The sequence below is a fragment of the Thamnophis sirtalis genome, unplaced genomic scaffold (assembly GCF_051295495.1).
Source record: "Thamnophis sirtalis isolate CommonGarterSnake01/CBP01778 unplaced genomic scaffold, rThaSir2_p1.2 scaffold_17, whole genome shotgun sequence".
Classification (NCBI taxonomy): domain Eukaryota; kingdom Metazoa; phylum Chordata; class Lepidosauria; order Squamata; family Natricidae; genus Thamnophis; species Thamnophis sirtalis.
In genome coordinates, this window is record NW_028261397.1 from 737831 (window position 1) to 757543 (window position 19713).

General features: G+C 49.9%; 1 protein-coding gene and 2 non-coding genes across 3 annotated transcripts; all 3 read left to right on the forward strand.

The window, feature by feature from the left end:
- Positions 1-245: 245 nt before the first annotated feature.
- RPL23A (ribosomal protein L23a) lies at positions 246-9975 on the forward strand. Its single transcript, XM_087702833.1, has 5 exons — positions 246-383; positions 2726-2906; positions 5715-5891; positions 9008-9077; positions 9856-9975. Exons 1-5 carry the CDS (start codon positions 359-361, stop codon positions 9868-9870), a joined length of 468 nt encoding a protein of 155 aa, XP_087558959.1. The 5' UTR covers positions 246-358; the 3' UTR covers positions 9871-9975.
- LOC148042358 (small nucleolar RNA Z17) lies at positions 1970-2041 on the forward strand. Its single transcript, XR_015695206.1, has one exon. It is a non-coding gene; the product is annotated as a small nucleolar RNA Z17 (small nucleolar RNA).
- Positions 5941-6005, forward strand: LOC148042359 (small nucleolar RNA SNORD42). Its single transcript, XR_015695205.1, has one exon. It is a non-coding gene; the product is annotated as a small nucleolar RNA SNORD42 (small nucleolar RNA).
- Positions 9976-19713: the final 9738 nt, after the last annotated feature.

Below are 19713 nucleotides of genomic sequence, written 5' to 3' on the forward strand. Positions count from 1 at the left end.
AGGAAAAACAGACTTTCGCCACATCGATAGAGAACTCCACGTGGATGGATGGATTGATGGGGCGGGAGAGAGATACGTTGGACTACAACTCCCACACTTCCGTCATGAAGACCGCCATTCCCATGATCCCTCGCGAATCCCTCCGGCCCTCGGTGCGCAGGCGCCTTCCCTTTCGGTGGCCGGCCACGCCCCCCTGTTACTTTATTATTGTCCGCCCCTCCCCCGGGGAAGGCCTAAGTTCGCGCGCTCGCGCCTCCTTCGCGAGTCCCGCGTGGCTTGGCCGGGCGGCTCTCGCGAGACTTGGCACTTATAAGCGCAGGCCGCGTTCACGCGGCCGCCTCTTTTGCGCCCAGCCAAGATGGCGCCGAAGGCGAAGAAGGAGGGTGAGCGCGGGGCTCTGGCGGGGGGATTCGGCTTCTGGCGGTGCCCACCCGCCGCCCTTACCCCGAAACTGCCTCAGCATGGCCTCCCCAGAGAGCTGGGCCCGGCTGGGCGCTTACCTCGCCGTCTTTCCCCCTCAGGGGAGGCCGCGTGGTCTCCTTGCATCCCCCTCAGGATGGGGCGGGTTCCCCCCCCCCGTTCCCATCGTTTCTTCAGACCCTTCTCTCTCTCTCCGGCCCCCATTTAATCTCGCCCCCCCGGTTCTCTTGCTGCTGGATCACAGTGCCCATCATCCCCGGCTTTTCGACGGCTGTGGGTAATTGGCCGGGCCTAATGGTGACTGGGGATCACAGTGCCCATCATCCCCGGCCTGATGAGGATTAATTGGCCGGCCCTAATAGGCCGTTTTATTGGGGATCATAGTGCCCATCATCCCCGGTTTTTCGATGTCTTTGGGTAATTGGCTGGGCGTGGGGAGGGGCATTGCTTAATTTGATTGAGCTTCTAGCCCCCCCCCCCCCAAGTTGGCCTTTTCCAGCTGTTGATGAGGATGGTTATTTTGTGAAGGGGAGGATGGGTTTTGGGGTCTGTGGGAGGGGGAGAATGTGCTCATTATGGGGGTTTTATTATTTGTCATGGAGCATGTGGTTTCACATGGGGGTTTGTGTGGTTTTGTATATGGGGTCCCACCGGGGGGGGGGGGGAAGTGGGAGAACAGTCCCAGAAGGAAAGGGTCCTTAGAGATCATCTGGTCCAGCCCTCTACTCAGCAGTGCTCCAGCGAAATGCCTCGAATTTGATTGATTGGTGATTAAATTTCTATGCCACCCATCTTCCCCCACAGGGTGATGACCTGAGGAAGAGCCCTTCCCTCTTTCTCATTTATTTCTTTTCCTGGAAGGACAATTCCTCTTCATTCTCTTAAGTAGAGAACCAGCCTTAGAACTAAGGAAACATTTCTTGACATTGAGATACAATCAACCAGTGGAACGACTTCCCTCCAGAAGTTATGGTTGCTCCAACACTGGGGACGCAGTGGCTGCTGAGCTTGTCGATCAGAAAGGTCGGCCGTTTGAATCCCTAGCGCTGCGTAACAGAGTGAGCTCCCGTTACTTGTCCCACCTTCTGCCAACCTAGCAGTTCGAAAGCATGTAAAAATGAGAGTAGAAAAATAGGGACCACCTTTGATGAAAAGGGAACAGCGTTCTGTGCGCCTTTGGTGTTTAGTCATGCCAGCCACATGACCACAGAGATGTCTTCGGACAGCGTTGGCTCTTCGGCTTTGAAACACAGATGAGCACCGCTGGAGTTGGGAACGACTAGCACATATGTGCGAGGGAACTCTTTACCTATAGGATCTCCTGCCTAAACAGGGGGTTGGACTGGAAGACCGCCAAGGTCCCATGCTACTGTGTTATTCTGTTAAGTTAGCATGTCCCCCTGGAGTCTTCTACAGGCTAATGGTACCCAGCATCTCCATCTGTTACCCTTTTTTTTCTTCTTTCCAGGCCTTTTATTCCCTTGGTTGATGTCCTGTAGCATAGACTGTTTTATTTGTGTTCTTAAAATGTGCTGTTTTCAGGATCGAGGCTGCATGTGATGAGGCTTTAGCGACCAAAGTCTGAGTGGTTGTGATTGTAGCCACAGGAAACTGATGCACCTTGATCCTGGGCAAAGCCTTCTGCCTTTGGGGTTCCCCCTGGCCTGCTCCCCACTGGGCTAATGAAGGCCTCCCTTCCCTGCTTGACCATTATGCCATCATTAAGTTCCCACTGAGCAGAGTCGAGCAGGAAGAACATTTTCCCCATGTTAGCTGAGGGGAATCGGGGGGTTGAAGTCCATGCGTGTTAAAGATGATGTGCTTGAGAAGTGCCACTGGGACACATTCTCTTGCAGTCTGTGTTGCGTCCTAAAGACCACTATAATTTGTGCCCTTTTGTGTACATTTTTGGCCAGAGTGTCCCAAAGGTAAAAAGAGTTTTTCAAAAAACCAAGTGGACTTTCTTGACTTTTTCTTTGAAAATGCTTCTCTTCTCATCCAAGAAGCTTCTTCAGTTCTAACAGCTGAAGAAGCTTCTTGGATGAGAAGAGAAACTTTTTTTAAAAAGTTCACTTGCCTTTTGGAAAAGCACCTTTGGGACAGCCATAACCCGGATGATGGACACTTGGCTGGGCTTCCTCCTGGTGATGGGTCCTGCTTCCATCAGCAGCCTTGATTGGTGGGGGGGAGTGGGGGGTGCTGCAATTCTGTTCTCTTTGAGGCCCTCAGAGGCTTGTGGAGGGAGCAGAGGACCAGATACCAGCTCAGCTCTTCTGTACTAAACCGGTTTCTCCCTCCTCTGCAGCTGTCCCAGCGAAGACGGAGGCAAAATCCAAAGCACTTAAAGCGAAGAAAGCCGTGTTGAAAGGGGTCCACAGTCACAAGAAGAAGAAGATCCGGACGTCTCCCACCTTCCGGAGACCAAAGACGTTGCGGTTACGTCGGCAGCCCAAGTATCCCCGGAAGAGCGCCCCGAGGAGGAACAAGTAAGTTGGCCCTTGCCCCCCCCCCCCAAAAAAAGGTCCAATGGCTTATACCTGGACTGCAAACCCCTTGAACAGGCCTGCCCAACCTTCAATCCATGGGCTGCAAGAGAGGATCGCAAACTTTTAGCATTACAGGTAATCTTCCACTTATGAGCATAGCTAAGCCCAACTGTTAAGTTGCTGTTGAGACCTTTGTTAAGGGAATTATCACCCTATTTTATGACACTTCTTGCCCCACTTGTTAAGTGAATCACTGCAGTTCTTAATAACATGGTTGTTAAGTGAATCTTAACATTTGGTTGACTTGTCAGAAGGTCACAAAAGGTGATCATGTGACCCCGAGACACTGCAACGGTCATAAATAAGAGTCAGTTGTCCAGCATCTGAATGTAAATCATGGGGATGGTGTAATGGTCATACGTGTGAAAAATGTCCATAAGTCCCCTTTTCCCAGTGCTGGTGTAACTTTGAATGGTCACTAAACAAACTCTTGTAAGTCGAGGACTACCTTCATGTGATTTTTAGCAATACTTTACTATGTGGCTCAAGGCCATTCTCTCCACTTATTGCAGCCCAGGCGAGGCAATAAGTTGCCTGCCTTAGAATTTGGCTCTTCCCCCAGGCCTTGGGCTGGAGTGGATGATGGGTCTCTCGTGGGATGGCTCAGTTTATCGGACTGTGTTTTCCATTTTTAGATTGCATCGCAAGAGGAAATAAAGATATTCTAATTCTGCTGTATAGGGCTTTAATCACACCCATTTTGAACCCTGTGCCCAGTTCCAGTCCACTTAAAAGAAAATGATAATTGGATATCCAGTTGAGCTATCCAGTGGATGGCCCCAGGTGTTGCTCTCTGCAGATGATGCGGGGAACCAAAGCAGGCATGGCATGGGTAATCTTGCACTATATATTAATAGCAGTAGCAATAGCAGTGAGACTTATATACCGCTTCATAGGGCTTTCAGCCCTCTCTAAGCAGTTTACAGAGTCAGCATATTGCCCCCAACAACAATCCGGGTCCTCATTTTACCCACCTCGGAAGGATGGAAGGCTGAGTCAACCTTTGAGCCGGTGAGATTTGAACCGCTGAACTGCAGTATTAACATCACAATTGCAACAAGGGAATCTTTCCTTCCCCACTGAGGCAGGGCAGAGGCACCTCTTCAGTATATCACCCCTAATTCTCTTCCATTTCATTCAGTGAGAGCGAGGCAGGTTAAAACCAGGTGGTTTGGTAGAGGGAGCATCAAAAACCGGTGGTGAAGTGGTTAGAATACAGTATTGTAGGCTAACTGCCCGCTGCCAGAGGTTCGATCCTGAGCGGCTCAATGTTAACTCAGCCTTCCATTTTTCCGAAGTCTGTAAAACGAGGACCCAGATTATGGGGGCAAATATGCTGACTCTATAAACCGCTTTGACTCAGCTGTGCCATTCAAGCACAGTGCAGCACTGTAGAGATCTATGTGCGATGGCTTATTAGTTAGCATGTCCCCCTGGAGGCTTCCACAGGCAAATGGTACCCAGCATCTCCATCTGTTACCCTTATTTCGTCTTTCCAGGCCTTTTATTCCCTTGGTTGATGTCCTGTGGCATAGACTGCTTTATTTGTGTTCTTAAAAGGTGCTACAGTGTTTCCCCCAAAATAAGACAGGGTCTTATTTCCTTTTTACATGCAAAATATGGCTTGGGCCTTATTATGGGGGGACGGTTTATTGTTTTGGGATGGCCGGGCGGCTGCTCTCTTGCAAACGGGCTCCCAGAGACCCTGGCACAGCCTCATGGGTGAATGGCCGTGTTGCGCTGTCGCAGCAGCGCAACACAGCAGCCATGAAGCAATCACACTCATGAGCAGCCACCCGGCAAACCCCCTTTCCAGCCGGGCCCAGCACCATTCATTGACCTGGGGGTATCGCCATGCCACGTGAACGCTTGTTCGCTGGCTCCCGCAGTTGGTGCCTTCAAAATGGCAGTGAATGGCTCTCTGCACGGCTGGAGAGGTGGGTTGCGCGAGCGGCTGCTCCACTCTCGCTCACGTGCCTGCCAGCCTCACGATGCCTTGGCCCAGCTCTCTCCGCAGAGCCAGGGCACCTCCGTCACATGGCTTTTTCTGCGGCTTCCAAACCGAGTCTTCCGGCAGTGGCCGCTCTGGGCGTTAGAGCGTACACATGGCTTGGTGATACCCCCGGGTCAGTGAATGGCGCTGTGCCCGGCTGGAAAGGGGGTTTGCCAGGTGGCTGCTCGTGAGTGTGGTTGCTTCATGGCTGCTGTGTTGCGCTGCTGCGACAGCGCCACACAGCCATTCACCCATGAGGCTGTGCCCGGCTCTTTGGGAGCCCGCTTGCAAGAGAGCAGCCCCCCGGCAACCCCCCCTCTTCAGCTGGGCACAGAGCTGCTCACCAACATAGTGGTATCCCAAAGACGCTAAGAAACGCGATCATCTTTGCCTCCCCCCCCTCCAGTTCTTGCGGCTTGGCACCTCCAGGATACCGCTAGGTTGGTGAACGGCGCTCTGCCTGACTGGAGGTGGGGGTGGGGTTGTCCAGGGGGCTTATTTGTGGGGGAGGGCTTATGTTTTTGCCCACCAGAAAAATGTGGCATGGCCTTATCATCCGGACATGTCGTAATTTCGGGGAAACACGGTATCTTCAGGATCGAGACTGCGCGTGATGAGGCTTTAGCGACCAAAGTCTGAGTGGTTGTGATTGTAGCCACAGGAAACTGATGCACCTTGATCCTGGGCAAAGCCTTTTGGGGTTCCCCCTGGCCTGCTCCCCAGTGGGCTAATGAAGGCCTCCCTTTCCTTCCCAGGCTTGACCACTATGCCATCATCAAGTTCCCACTGACCACTGAGTCGGCCATGAAGAAAATTGAGGATAACAACACTCTGGTCTTCATCGTTGACGTGAAGGCCAACAAGCACCAGATCAAACAGGCGGTCAAGAAGCTGTACGACATTGACGTGGCCAAGGTGAACACCTTGATCAGGTAACGCAGCAGGTGGGGAGCGTGAGGGGAGGGGCTCCAGGGCCATTTCGTGCAGATGATGGAAACTTTTTCCGACTGAGCTACGTGATGTTTTCAAAGGAACCACTGATGCACGAAGAATCCTTTAGAGCAGTGTTTCTCAACCTTGGCAACTTGAAGATGTCCGGACTTCAACTCCCAGAATTCCCCAGCCAGCGAATGCTGGCTGGGGAATTCTGGGAGTTGAAGTCCGGACATCTTCAAGTTGCCAAGGTTGAGAAACACTGTCCTAACCACTGCTGGGGAATTCTGGGAGTTGAAGTCCGGACATCTTCAAGTGGCCAAGGTTGAGAAACACTGTCCTAACCACTGCTGGGGAATTCTGGGAGTTGAAGTCCGGACATCTTCAAGTGGCCAAGGTTGAGAAACACTGCTTTAGAGCACGGGAGTTCAACCTTGGCCGTGTTACGTCCGGTGCACTTCCGCTCCCGGAATTCCCTAGCCACCTTTAAGAGAGGTGGACTTCAAGAATAGCCGGCTGGGGAATTCTGGGACTTAAAGTCCACCAGTCTTAAAAGCGGCCCAAGGTTGAACTCGCCTGCTTTAGAAGAGAGAGGAGGGAAGGTGTAATGAACTTGAAAGTCTTAAGCTTAAAATCTATTGGAAAGGATCCATCTTGTAAAGCAGCCATTCCAACTTTGCAGAACTGAAGTCCGAAAAGTGGGAGATGGGGTCATTTCTAGGCCAAGCGCTTTGAAAATAGATTTTACCTCTTAAAGCAGAGGACGCCCAGGGATCTGAAGCCTCTCCGCCCTTTATAGCGAGCGGACTGGAGATATTATTCCACCTGGGCATCTTGGAAAGAGAAGTGTCTATTGCTACATTTTGTGTTAGATGAATCAGGTCAGGAGTCCCCAAACTTGGCAAGGGAGGGATGTATATTAGGCCTAATGAGGGGTGTTAGATTTTAAAGTAATATGATTGCACATGTATACTGTCTTTTCTTATTTTTTTTCTTTAAAACTAAGATATGTTAAGTATATTGATATGGAAGCATAAATACCATCAACATAGAATGGAGTTTGCTCAGAAGCGGAAATACACCAAGCGAATGAGAGGAAGAGTGGGAAACAGAAGGGAGAAGAAAGATGGGAAGAGAGGGATAAGAGAGAGAGGAAGAGTGGGAAACAGAAGGGAGAAGAAAGATGGGAAGAGAGGGATAGGAGAGAGGAAGAGTGGGAAGCAGAGGAGAGAAGAAAGATAAGAGAGGGATAAGAGAGAGGAAGAGTGGGAAACAGAGGAGAGAAGAAAGATGAGAAGAGAGGGATAAGAGAGAGGAAGAGTGGGAAACAGAGGAGAGAAGAAAGATGGGAAGAGAGGGATAGGAGAGAGGAAGAGTGGGAAACAGAGGAGAGAAGAAAGATGGGAAGAGAGGGATAGGAGAGAGGAAGAGTGGGAAACAGAGGAGAGAAGAAAGATGAGAAGAGAGGGATAAGAGAGAGGAAGAGTGGGAAACAGAGGAGAGAAGAAAGATGAGAAGAGAGGGGATAAGAGAGAGGAAGAGTGGGAAACAGAAGAGAAGAAAGATGGGAAGAGGGATAGGAGAGAGGAAGAGTGGGAAACAGAAGGGAGAAGAAAGATGGGAAGAGAGGGATAGGAGAGAGGAAGAGTGGGAAACAGAGGAGAGAAGAAAGATGGGAAGAGAGGGATAGGAAAGAGGAAGAGTGGGAAACAGGAGAGAGAAGAAAGATGAGAAGAGAGGGATAGGAGGGAGGAAGAGTGGGAAACAGAGAAGAGAAGAAAGATGGGAAGAGGGATAGGAGAGAGGAAGAGTGGGAAACAGAAGGGAGAAGAAAGATGGGAAGAGAGGGATAAGAGAGAGAGGAAGAGTGGGAAACAGAGGAGAGAAGAAAGATGGGAAGAGAGGGATAGGAAAGAGGAAGAGTGGGAAACAGGAGAGAGAAGAAAGATGAGAAGAGAGGGATAGGAGGGAGGAAGAGTGGGAAACAGAGGAGAGAGAAAGATAGGAAGGGAGGGATAGGAGAGAGGGTAAGGGGGGAAGATGAGGAGGATAAGGAGGAGTGGAATGAAGAGAGAGAGAAGGAGAAAGGAAGGGGAAGTAGAGTAGGAAAGGATGATGGAGGGAAGAAAGGAGGTAGGAGAGAGGCAGAAGAAAGAGGTATATGGAGAGCAGAAGAGCTAACAATGGTTTTTTATCTTTCTGGCGTTGATGACAAGAGGAACTGATGTAATTACTACTTAATACAATAGGATATTGGCTATGTAATAGTATACATGTTATGTTATGAAAATGGAAAATAAAAAAGTATTTTTTAGAAGAAGGAAAAAAGTAAGACCGTTAAGTGAATCTGGTTTCTCTGACTGCTTGTCAGAAGGTTGCAAAAAAGCGGATCACGTGACCCCCCCTTGACGCTATGACCGTCATAAATAGGAACCAGTTGCCAAGTGTCTGAATTTTGATCTCATGACCACGGGGATGCTGCATTGGGTCATAAAGTGAAAAGCGCTCATAATTCAACTTTTTATCAGTGGCATTGCAATTTTGGCACCAAACGAATGGTTGTAATTCAAGGACTAGCTGCATGGCATCAATTTAGAGCCGAGGTGGCGCAGTGGTTAGGGTGCAGTACTGCAGGCCACTTCAGCTGACTGTTATCTGCAGTTCAGCGGTTCTAATCTCACCGGCTCAGGGTTGACTCAGCCTTCCATCCTTCCGAGGTGGGTAAAATGAGGACCCGGATTGTGGGGGCGATATGCTGACTCTGTAAACCGCTTAGAGAGGGCTGAAAGCCCTATGAAGCGATATATAAGTCGAACTGCTATTGCTACTGCTAATTTCATTTGGGTCGACTGCCTCGGAACTGGGGGATCAGACTGCACCCCAATTCCTGTGCTAAGGAAGCCAGTAAAAGGTCCTACATCTGCAGAAGAAAGACAATGCCATGAATAGTCCTCTACTTAGCAACCATTCATTTAACGACTGAAGAGTTGTAAGTGGGGGGACTACCTTCAGCCATGCCTTTAAAGACCTCTGGGGATTTGTAACCCTCTTGGTGGCTGGAACTGGGGAAAATCCTTTTGTTTTCTGGCGCTTAAGACTTCCTGCCTCCTTGCAGGCCTGACGGGGAGAAAAAAGCCTACGTCCGTCTCGCTCCAGATTACGACGCGCTTGATGTGGCCAACAAGGTAAGTTGTGCTTTATGGGACTTGTTTCTATAGGGGTTGAGGATCTAGAAAGTTCAGTTGCCTCGAAAAGGCACCTTTGGGAAAGGGGATGAGGGGGGCTCTCTTGGAGAGCACAGCACAGCTGGAAGGGACCGTGGAGATCTTCTAGTCCAACCCCCTGCTCAAACAAGAGATCCTACACCATTTCAGACAAGTGGCTGTTCAGTCTCTTCTTGAAAGCCTCCAGTGATGATGAAGCAACCAAAGCTTCTGGTGGCAAGCAGTTCCCCTGGTTAATTGTCCTCACTGTCAGGAAGTTTCTCCTGAATTCCAGGTTGCTTCCCTCCTTCATTAATTTCCAACCATTGTTTCTTGTCCTGCTCCCTGGTGCTCTGGAGAATAACTTGACCCCCTCAAGTATTGGAATTCTGCTCTCCTGCCACCTCTAGTCCTTCCTTTCTCTAGACTGGCCAAAAACCCGAATCCTGCAATTCGGTTCTTCCTATGTGTGAGTCTCCAGGCCTTTGGTCATCTCGGTGGCTCTTCTCTGAACTTTTTTCCCAAAGCCTCGACTTCTTTTTTGTAGTATGGTGACCAAAACTGGTTGCGGGATTCCAGATGTGGCTTTATAACTCGGTACAGATACCTCAGGTGACCTGGATGCCTCTGTTTATACATCCTGGGATTGTGTTGGCTTCTTGGAAGGAAAGAGGGAAAGAAGAAGCTGTTTCAGGAGCCTTTGACTTGACTAAGACCAGCAGGAACAAGATGGCTAACAGAGTTTCTGCTTCTTTTTCAGATTGGGATCATCTAAGCGGAGGCCGGCCAGCGGGGGCTCCAACGCAGCGTCTGTACAAGAGGTTTACAAACTGTTCTACAAAACTATTCGAAGATTTACAATAAATTAACCCAAACACCAGTGCGGTTTCCCACCTTGCTTTCAGATCCTAAGAGGACTTGGTGGAGGAGGGAGAAGGCGCAGTTCCCCTCCGATCTAAAGGGTTTTCCCGCTTACAGGAAGTCCTTGGCTTGCGACCACACTTGAGCCCAGATTTTCTGTTGTTAAGCAAAGCAGTTGTTAAATGAGTTTTGCCCCATTTTACACCCTATCTTGCCACGGTTGTTAAGTGAATCAGTGCAGCTAAATTAGTAGAATAGAATAGAGCAGAACAGAATATAGAAAAGGAATAGAATAGAGCAGCACTGGAGGGGACCTTGGAGATCTTCTAGTCCAGCCCCCTGCTGAAGCAGGAGAACCTGCACGATTTCAAATAAGTGGCTATTGACTTTGCTGGTCAGAAAGTCTCAAAGGGGGGGGGGGGGGGTGTTCATGTGACCTCAACATTGGAACCTCACGAACCAGTTGCTAAGCATCCAAATGTTGATCACTTGACCCTGGGGACGCTACAGTGGCCGTAGGTGTGAAAAGGGGTCATCGGTAACTTATTTCAGTGCTTGTAACTTTGAGCCACTAAATGAAGTGCTGTAACTCGAGGACTTCCCTATATACACGACCTGGCCTGATTGTAGAAAATGAGGTCCCGATCGAGAAGGCCAAGAGCCGAATTTTGGGGTAGTCCTCCGGGATTGGGCGGCCTATAAATCTAATAAATTAAATTAAATTAATTAGTTGGGGGGGGGAGCCTCTGACCCACCAAGGGATCATTTGAGCCATAGTTGATTCCAGAAGATTTCCCTGCAGTTTATATGGCGGCCTGTGGTCACTCGGGCTTTTTAAAAAAAGCCAGAGATTCAATTCCACCTTTGGAAATCCTTCAGCAACAAATCTTTTCCCAGCCCTGTTTTCTGGCGTTTGAGTCCCTCCGCATAGTTTAGGTCAGTGTTTTTCAACCTTGGCAACTTGAAGATGTCTGGACTTCAACTCCCAGAATTCCCCAGCCAGCATTCGCTGGCTGGGGAATTCTGGGAGTTGAAGTCCAGACATCTTCAAGTTGCCAAGGTTGAAAAACACTGGTTTAGGTGAGGGATGTCCGATCTTGGCTTGGCCGCTTTTAAGACCCATGGACTTCAGTTCCCAGAATTCCCCACTCTTAGGGCCATAAGGTGGGTGTGTCTGTCTGCTGGGGTCCAGCTGTTCCCCAAAGCCCCCCTGAGCAAGGAGGAGAAGCAACGGATGGAAACTCGTCAAGGAGCGAATCAACCTGGAAGTAAGGAGGACCATTAACCAGTGGAACTGCCTGCCTCCAGAAGTTGTGAATGCTCCGACACTGGGCATTTTAAAAGAAGAGATTGGACAACCATTTGCCTGAAACTTTATAGCCTGAGCAGAGGAGGGTTGGACTAGAACAGTGTTTTTCAACCTTGGCAACTTGAAGATGTCCGGACTTCAACTCCCAGAATTCCCCAGCCAGCATTCGCTGGCTGGGGAATTCTGGGACTTGAAGTCCGGACATCTTCAAGTTGCCAAGGTTGAAAAACACTGGACTAGAAGACCCCCCAAGGTCCCTTCCAACCCTGTTGTTAGATTCTATTTCTCTTCCTCTCCCAAACCAGGCAGCTCCCCGCTGGCTTTGAGCCGCCACCAGCCTCCCCCAGGTGTCCTCACCTGTCCCTGCGCTGCCCTCTTCCTTACCCACCTCACCTGAATGGCTCTGGGGGATTGGCGGCATCCTAAGAGAGCCAAATACCCTCATCCGATCCCACGGGGCAAGGAGAACGAGCAAAGGGGTTCAAGCTCACAGGCAAAAAGCTTAAAAATCCCAAAGGCCAGATTGGGGGGGTGGTGGTGTTTAACAAGGGGTGTCCTGGGGCCATCAGTCGCCCCCTGGGCAGCCTTATGCTTGGCCCCAGAGAGCCTGCCCCCTACCCCCTATTGAGGGGGTCAGAAGATCACGGTTTCTCATCCCTCCTCCAACTTAGTAAACTCCACTCCAATCCCCCCCCAACTTTCCCCCACCCTGACTTCCCAATACCAAGGTATAAATCTTTAATAAAAACAGTTTAAAATATACTTAAGAGAAAACGTAGAAAGTTAATAGCATCTTTGAATTGAGCTTAGCTCTTCCTTGCTAGGCTAACTATAAACAATTTGTATCGTTTCTGATCTTAAATCATAAACTGAAATCTGGAATTTCCTAGACCCATATTTATTTTGAATATAGTCAAACCCATTTTTCCCTGTCTCGTTTGTATCTCTCGTTTGAATTGTCCTTGAGATACGCAGATATTTTAGCCGTCTCTGCTAAAGTTTGTGATTTTCAGTGTCCATTCCTAGATAGTAAACAAATCTTCCTTCTTTCCAGTATTGCGCCACCAAACAATCTAGCTGCAGTTGTCAAATGCAAAGTCAAGTTAATCTCCCGCAGCAACCTCGGTTCGAATCCGAGTCACGGCCCCAAAATATATTTAATTTTTTTTTTAAAAAAAAAGAAGATCACGGTTTCTCCCCTACTCTACAAACTTATTTCAAGCCATGGAGCATTTTTAAAGCTACTACGGGTATTAGTCCACTTAAAGCAGTTCACTTAGTGGCCCTTTCAAAGTTATCACAGGACTGGCAAAAGTGACTTCTGATCCTGCAACCATTCCAGCATCTCTCTGGGCCACGCGATCCAAATCCAGGCGCTTGGCCGTTGGCTCACACTTACGACCGTTGCTGTGTCCCCGGGGTCTCCGAGCCGAGGTGGCGCAGTGGTTAAATGCAGCACTGCAGGTTACTTCAGCTGACTTCAGTTCAGCAGTTTGGCTGTTCAAATCCCACCAGGCTCAGGGTTGACTCAGCCTTCCATCCTTCCGAGGTGGGTGAAATGAGGACCCGGATTGTTGTTGGGGGCGATAGGCTGACTCTGTAAACCGCTTAGAGAGGGCTGAAAACCCTATGAAGCGGTATATAAGTCTAACTGCTATTGCTATCTATCAATCAATCAATCAATCATCTATCTATCTATCTGGGTGAAATGAGGACCCAGACTGTGGGGGCGATAGGCTGACTCTGTAAACCGCTTAGAGAGGGCTGAAAGCCCTAGGAAGCGGTATATAAGCCTAACTATTGCTGATTGCTCCTGATCCCCTTTTGAGAAGCAAAAAAGTCCACGGGGAAGCCAGGCTCGCTTAATGACTGGCTTACCAATTGGAGCCACTGCAGTGATTCGCTTAGCGACTGGAAAGAGAAGTCTCAAAATGGGCCAAAACTCACTCCTCTTGTCTCGCTTGACAACACAAATTTTGCCTCTATTGTTGTCGTAAGTCAAGGACCACAAGTACTTGCAAACAATGGTCACCAAAGGCCGGACCAAATCGTGTGCCGTTTGTTCACCACTTCCAGCTGCTAGTAAGGTAGACCAGTGTTTCTCAACCTTGGCAACTTGAAGTCCACAGGACTTCAAGTTGTCAAGGTTGAGAAACACTGAGGTAGACTGCCTCTGCACATGGAGGCTCCACGTAGATATTAGTTACTTCGGCTGGGATTTCATTTAGTGGCCAAAGTTACAAACAACGGACTTGGGACCGGTTTTTTTCCCCCGTCCCCGTAGTCACGTGATCAAAATTCAGAGCCTTGGCAACTGACTCGTACTTATGGCGGCTGCCGTGTCCCTTTTTGTGACACGACAAGCAGAGTGCCATCGAAAGCCAGTTTTCCCCTCCTGGCCTTCTCCGTCTGTGTTGGGCTTCCCATAAGCCCCTGCCAGCTTAGCTGAGGGTCAGGTCAGCCGGGGCTGATGGGAATTGAAGTTCGGCAAATTACCACCCAGCCAGGTGAAACTGTCTGCTGCCCTCTTGTGGGCGCACACCCTCATTGCAGCCAAGATGACGTCGCTCCAATCCGCGCCAGGCTCTTCCAATTAAGCCGTGGTTTCTCCCGGGGAGGTGGGGGGGTTTCGTAGCGCTCCAATCGCACGGCTGCCTGGTGTTTGCCCGTTCCCCACTGGAGAAACGGGGGCAGGGGCTGCTGTGTTGCCAGGGCTCCAGGCTGCCGTTTCGCTCGTGATACCCACCTGGGAATGCCAGCATTGTTTTGGAGCAACGGTCAGGCGTGGGGAGCGGCGAGAGGCAGAGAGATAAACAAGCAACAGACCGAGGGCGAAATGCCAGGGAGGGAATCGATTGATCTTTGCAGGCGAGGCAGAATGTAAAATGTGGGGCGCTACGCCCATCAGCTGGGCAGGTTGGAAGCTGCTCCCTGGCGAGAGCGCCAAGGAGACAGGGAGTTTCATGCACCTCCAGAAGTCTTGAGAAGGAAAGAGCTGGCAGGGCAGAAGGAATATTTTCAGGAATTGGGCACGTCCAGCTGAATGGAAAGAAGGACTTTGGGTGACACGATAGCATCTCCCAATATTTTGAGGGGCTGCCAAATAGAAGAAGGGGAGGGGGGTTTCCACGTGTTCTCCGAGGCAGGACGAGAAATGATGGAAGCCCATCAACCTGGATATTCAGGAGAAGCTTCTTGGCAGTGAGGACAATTCACCCGCGGAACTGCTTGCCACTACAAGTTATGGGTGCTTCATCGTTGGAGGTTTTTAAAAAGAGATCGGCGTTGGGCAGTGGTTGGACTAGAAGACCTCTAAGGTCCCTTCAAACTGTGACTCTGTAGTCTGCATCCCCTTATACAGTGAGGACAATCAACCAGTGGAATACGGTAGTTTAGATCAGTGTTTCTCAACCTTGTGAACTTGAAGATGTCCGGACTTCAACTCCCAGAATTCCCCAGCCAGCGAATGCTGTCCTAACCACTGCTGGGGAATTCTGGGAGTTGAAGTCCGGACATCTTCAAGTTGACAAGGTTGAGAAACACTGTCCTAACCACTGCTGGGGAATTCTGGGAGTTGAAGTCCGGACGTCTTCAAGTTGACAAGGTTGAGAAACACTGTCCTAACCACTGCTGGGGAATTCTGGGAGTTGAAGTCCGGACATCTTCAAGTTGCCAAGGTTGAGAAACACTGGTTTAGATAGTGAAGGTGCCCCATCACTGGAGGTTTTGACGGGACAGCCATTTGTTGGGAATGGCATAGGGTAAGGATGCCACCTCTGGGACCTTTAAGGCCTAGCTGGCTGGGGAATTCTGGGAGTTGAAGTCCACAGACCTCAAAACCTCCAATGTCGGACACACCTGGCATATCGGGGCTGCACTAGGAGGGACCTCCAAGCTCCCTTCCAACTCATGTTATTCTACATTCTGTATACTTGGACGGTTTCAGTGAGATGGAAGATTTAGACAAAACTTTTTTTCTCTCCTCTGAAGACAGAATTGGGACTCTCCGTGATCACTGTGTGCTTCACCCTCGATTATTTCCCCAGCTGAACAGTGAAGTGTGCCAGCCTGGGGTGGGGTGGGTGAGGCCAGCCAAAAACCCTTCCAAGCCAATCCTTTTTTCCCCCGAGGATGAGCAATCGGTGTCTTTATCAGGTCTGCTCACCTGAATATTTTTCTTGCAAACGGATTGAGTCAGCCTGGGGGGGGGGGGGGCAGCAAATGGCCAGCAAACCCCCCTCCCCTTCCCCAACCAGCTGCTCGAACATGTCTGAGATTCGGTCTCCGCATGCCAAGCCATTGTTTTCTCTCTGGGCTGGTCCCCCACCCACCCACCCCCAGGCAAGAACGCCCCCGCCTTCCCCTCTCGGAGAACGGACCTGGTGCCAGATTAATTGAGTATTCATTTAGTCAATTATTGCATTGAACAACTCTTATGAATAACTGCAGTGTTCACTTCAGTCCGTGTTTATTCAATATGTCTGCCCCCGTCTCCTCGAGCGAGTTTGGGTGGCGAATAACCGTAAAAGAAATCAAAGCGATTCCCGGCACGAATATTGTAATTGAGGGATGCAGCAGCTGCAAATGGGCTGGGGTTCTTACTACGGTTTTCTTACATGGTGAAAATGCCAAGCAATACAGAGAAAGGAGAGAAGGAAGAGAAAGAAAGTTGATTTAGAAGGAAGGAGAAAGAAAAGAAAGAAGAAAGGAGGTAGGGGGAGAAAAAAAAGGAGAAAGAAAGAAAGAAAGTTGATTTTGAAGGAAGGAGAGAAAAAAGAAAATAAAAAAAAGAAAGGTAAGAGGGAGAAAAATGAGAAAGAAAGAAAGTTGGTTTTGAAGGAAGAAAAAAGGAAGGAAAAACAGGAAGGAAAAAAAAGAAGAGGGAGAGAAAAAAGAAAGAAAGAAAGAAAGTTGATTTTGAAGGAAGGAAGGAAGAAAAGAAAGAAAAAGGGAGGGAGAGAAAAATAAAGAAAGAAAGTTGATTTTGAAGGAAAGAGAAGGAAAAGAAGGAAGAAAGGAGGTAGGGAGGGAGAGAAAAATAAGGAGAAAGAAAGAAAGTTGATTTTGAAAGGAGAAAAAAAACAAAATGAAAAGAAAGAAAAAAGGTAGGGAGGGAGAGAAAAATGAGAAATAAAGTTGATTTTGAAGGAAGAAAAAATGAAAAAAGAAAAAGGAGGGAGATAAAAATAAGGATAAAGAGAAAGAAAGTCGATTTTAAAGGAAGGAGAGAAAAAAATGAAAAAGAAAGAAGAAAGGTAGGAGGGAAAGGGAGAAAAATGAGAAAGAGAAAGAAAGTTGATTTTGAAGGAAAGAGAAAAAAATGAAAGAAAGGAGGGAGGGAGAGAAATAAGGAGAAAGAAAGTTGATTTTGAAAGGAGAAAGAAAGTTCTCCCTTCCTTCTGGAGCCAACGTTCTCCTGGGAGGGGGCAGAATTGGCTGCCAGCCTCTTTGCCTACTGCCAAGACCTCCAGAACCAGAGGGAGAAAGACAAGATACCCCCCCCCCCAGGAGCCCCTCCCTGCTGTGGGGCCAGCCCTGCTTTCTGCCTTTGAGTGGGGCTGGCGCCAGCTGAGTGCCTCCTTTTATCCGGGCCTGGCAGTCTCCAGGGCTGAGTGCCCAGCTCCAGTGAGTTGTGTGTGTGGGGGCGCTTGGAGATGCTTTGCCCTCGCCCGAAGCCAAGCTGGGCGGGGGGCCTCGGAAGGCGCTGGCCCTGGGCCCTCCCTGGCAAGGGAGTGAAAAACAGGAAGACAAAGGAAGGGGAAAGGCATTTTTGGGCTAAAATTGTTGGGCGTTTTTCTAAAGATGGGGAGGGGCAGAAGGAGGGCACCCAGGTGGTCTCTTGGAGGCAGGGAAAGTGCCCCCAATTGCACCAACTGGAGGGGCCCAGAAGGGAGGAGCAGAAGCCTCAAAACGGGGGGGGGGGGAGAGGGAGCTGCAAGTGAAGAGATGCCCTTTGCATCTAAAACAGAGAAGGCTCCAGCCTCCCCCCCCCCCCTGGCTGCCCCCTTGGCTTTTCCTGCAGAGGCCCTTGGCAGCCCCCCAACTGGGTGATTTTGCTGTTTAAGTATCTGTCTATCTCTCTTTCTTTACTTCTTCCATCCTTTCTTCCCCTTCCTTTCTTTTTCTTCTTTCCTTCCTTCTTCCTTTCCTTTCGCTGTCCATCTCAGTATCCAAAGCCTCTCTGGTTCCCCTTCCATGCAACTTTCCTCCTCTTTCCCGTCTGGGAGATTTTTTTGGGGGGGGGGGTGTTTGGAGTCGCCCTTTTTTGCAGCTTCCCCAGTTCTGCATTTGCTCCCCCCTGCAGCCAATCCAGGGAGTTTGGGGGCCCATCTGGGCCGGGGAGGGGAGGGGGCCTGTTGGCCGGGCGAGTGAGCCCACGAAGGGAGGGGGGGAGGACAACGGGACCCTGGGGACGCCCCTTCGCTTCCTCCCGATCCAGGAGAGCCCAGCGCCCTCCTGCCTTCTTGGGGGGTGTGTGGTGGTCTCTGCCTCTATTCCCCCCATGCCTCTTCTCGGACCCAAAGGACCCTCCGAGGCTGCTGGGTGTGCCCCTCTGCTCCAATCCCCCGTGGAGGTCAGGAGGGACTGCCCCCCCTCCGACCCCCCAACAGCATAGCATCTTCCCCCCCCCCAGCAAATGCTGCAGGGAGAGGCGCCCCGATGCCCCCTCCGCCCCCCAGCCAAACTGCGGCATTGGGGCGGCGCTTCTGCTTGGGAGACCCTGCCCCAGTCCGAGGCCCCCTTGGCTGGTCCTCCTCTGCAGGGCTGTCGCAGCACTTGGGAAGAGCCTCCCCCCCCCCCCCAAGCCGGGCTCTGACGGACAAAATACACAGCCGGTTGGGGGCTTTTTTCCCTTCCTGGTATTGAAATGGATGCAATTGCCTTTTTTCCCTCTCTTCTTTTTTCCATCCTTTTTCTTCTTTCATTCCTTCCCTTCCTTTTTCTGTACCTTTTTTTTCTCCATTTCCTTCCGTCCTTTTCATTCCTTCCCTCCGTTTTTCCTTTTCTTCTTTCTTTCTTCCTTTCTTTTTTTCCCTTTCTTATTCCTTCCATTCTACCTTTCTTTTCCTCCTTCCTTCCTTCTGTTCTTTCTCCCCTTCCCTGGCATCCTCCGTTTTTCCTTTCCTTTCTTTTTTTCCTTTTCTTTCTTCTTTCTTCCTTTCTTATTCTTTCCCTTCTACCTTTCTTTTCCTCCTTCCTTCCTTCTGTTCTTTCTCCCCTTCCCTGGCTTAGTTTCTCTTTGCGTATTCATATTTTCCCCTAGAATAAATTTCAATAAAAGCCCCCCGCGTTTCCTTTCAGGGCCCCTCTGGTGCCATGGAGAGAGAAGCTTGCTGGATGGGCTTTGATGGGGGGGGCACAAGCCCCTCCCCTCCCTCCCCCTTGGGCAAAAGGTTCGAATCCAGATGCCTCCAGCAAAGGACAAAAATTGCCTGATTGACATGCTGTCTGTCTTCATCAAAATATGACTGAGGTCTTTCGGTATTTCATCTTCCATCTACTTCCTGGGTGGAAAAAGGCAGGCAGTTAGTTGAATTTCAACCCCCCCCCTAGCCCCCCCCCAGCCCCATAAGCCTCCGGCTGCTTCTAGGAAATTTGCATGACTGATTCCTGACTTTACTCTTGGAGTAGCTCCACAATACAGATACTCCTTGACTCCACAATACAGATACTCCTTGACACTTGTTCACTGTTGGGAAATTAGAAGGGCGCTGGAAAAGTGATTTATGACCACTTTTCCAGACTTATGACCAGTGTTTCTCAACCTTGGCAACTTGAAGATGTCCGGACTTCAACTCCCAGAATTCCCCAGCAGTGGTTAGGACAGTGTTTCTCAACCTTGGCAACTTGAAGATGTCCGGACTTCAACTCCCAGAATTCCCCAGCAGTGGTTAGGACAGTGTTTCTCAACCTTGGCAACTTGAAGATGTCCGGACTTCAACTCCCAGAATTCCCCAGCAGTGGTTAGGACAGTGTTTCTCAACCTTGTCAACTTGAAGATGTCCGGACTTCAACTCCCAGAGTTCCCCAGCCAGCATTCGCTGGCTGGGGAATTCTGGGAGTTGAAGTCCGGACATCTTCAAGTTGCCAAGGTTGAGAAACACTGCTTATGACCATCGCCGTTATCTCTGTGGTCACGTGATCAAACTTCAGAGACGCTTGGCCACTGGCATGTACTTGTGACGGTTGCAGGGTGACGTGATGATCCCCTCCGGGGACCCCCCTGATGAGCAAAGAGAATCGGGGACACCGGATTCACTTAAGAACCATCTTAGCAACAGTGACAAGGAAGGTCGCAAAATGGGGCAAAACTTGCTTAACAACTCTCTCGCTTGGCAATGCAAACTTTGGGCTCAATTTCGTGAAAGCCAGCCGGGTGATTCTGGGTAAATCACCAGGAGACTTGGGAGTTCTAGTCCCACCTTAGGCATGAAAGCCAGCCGGGTG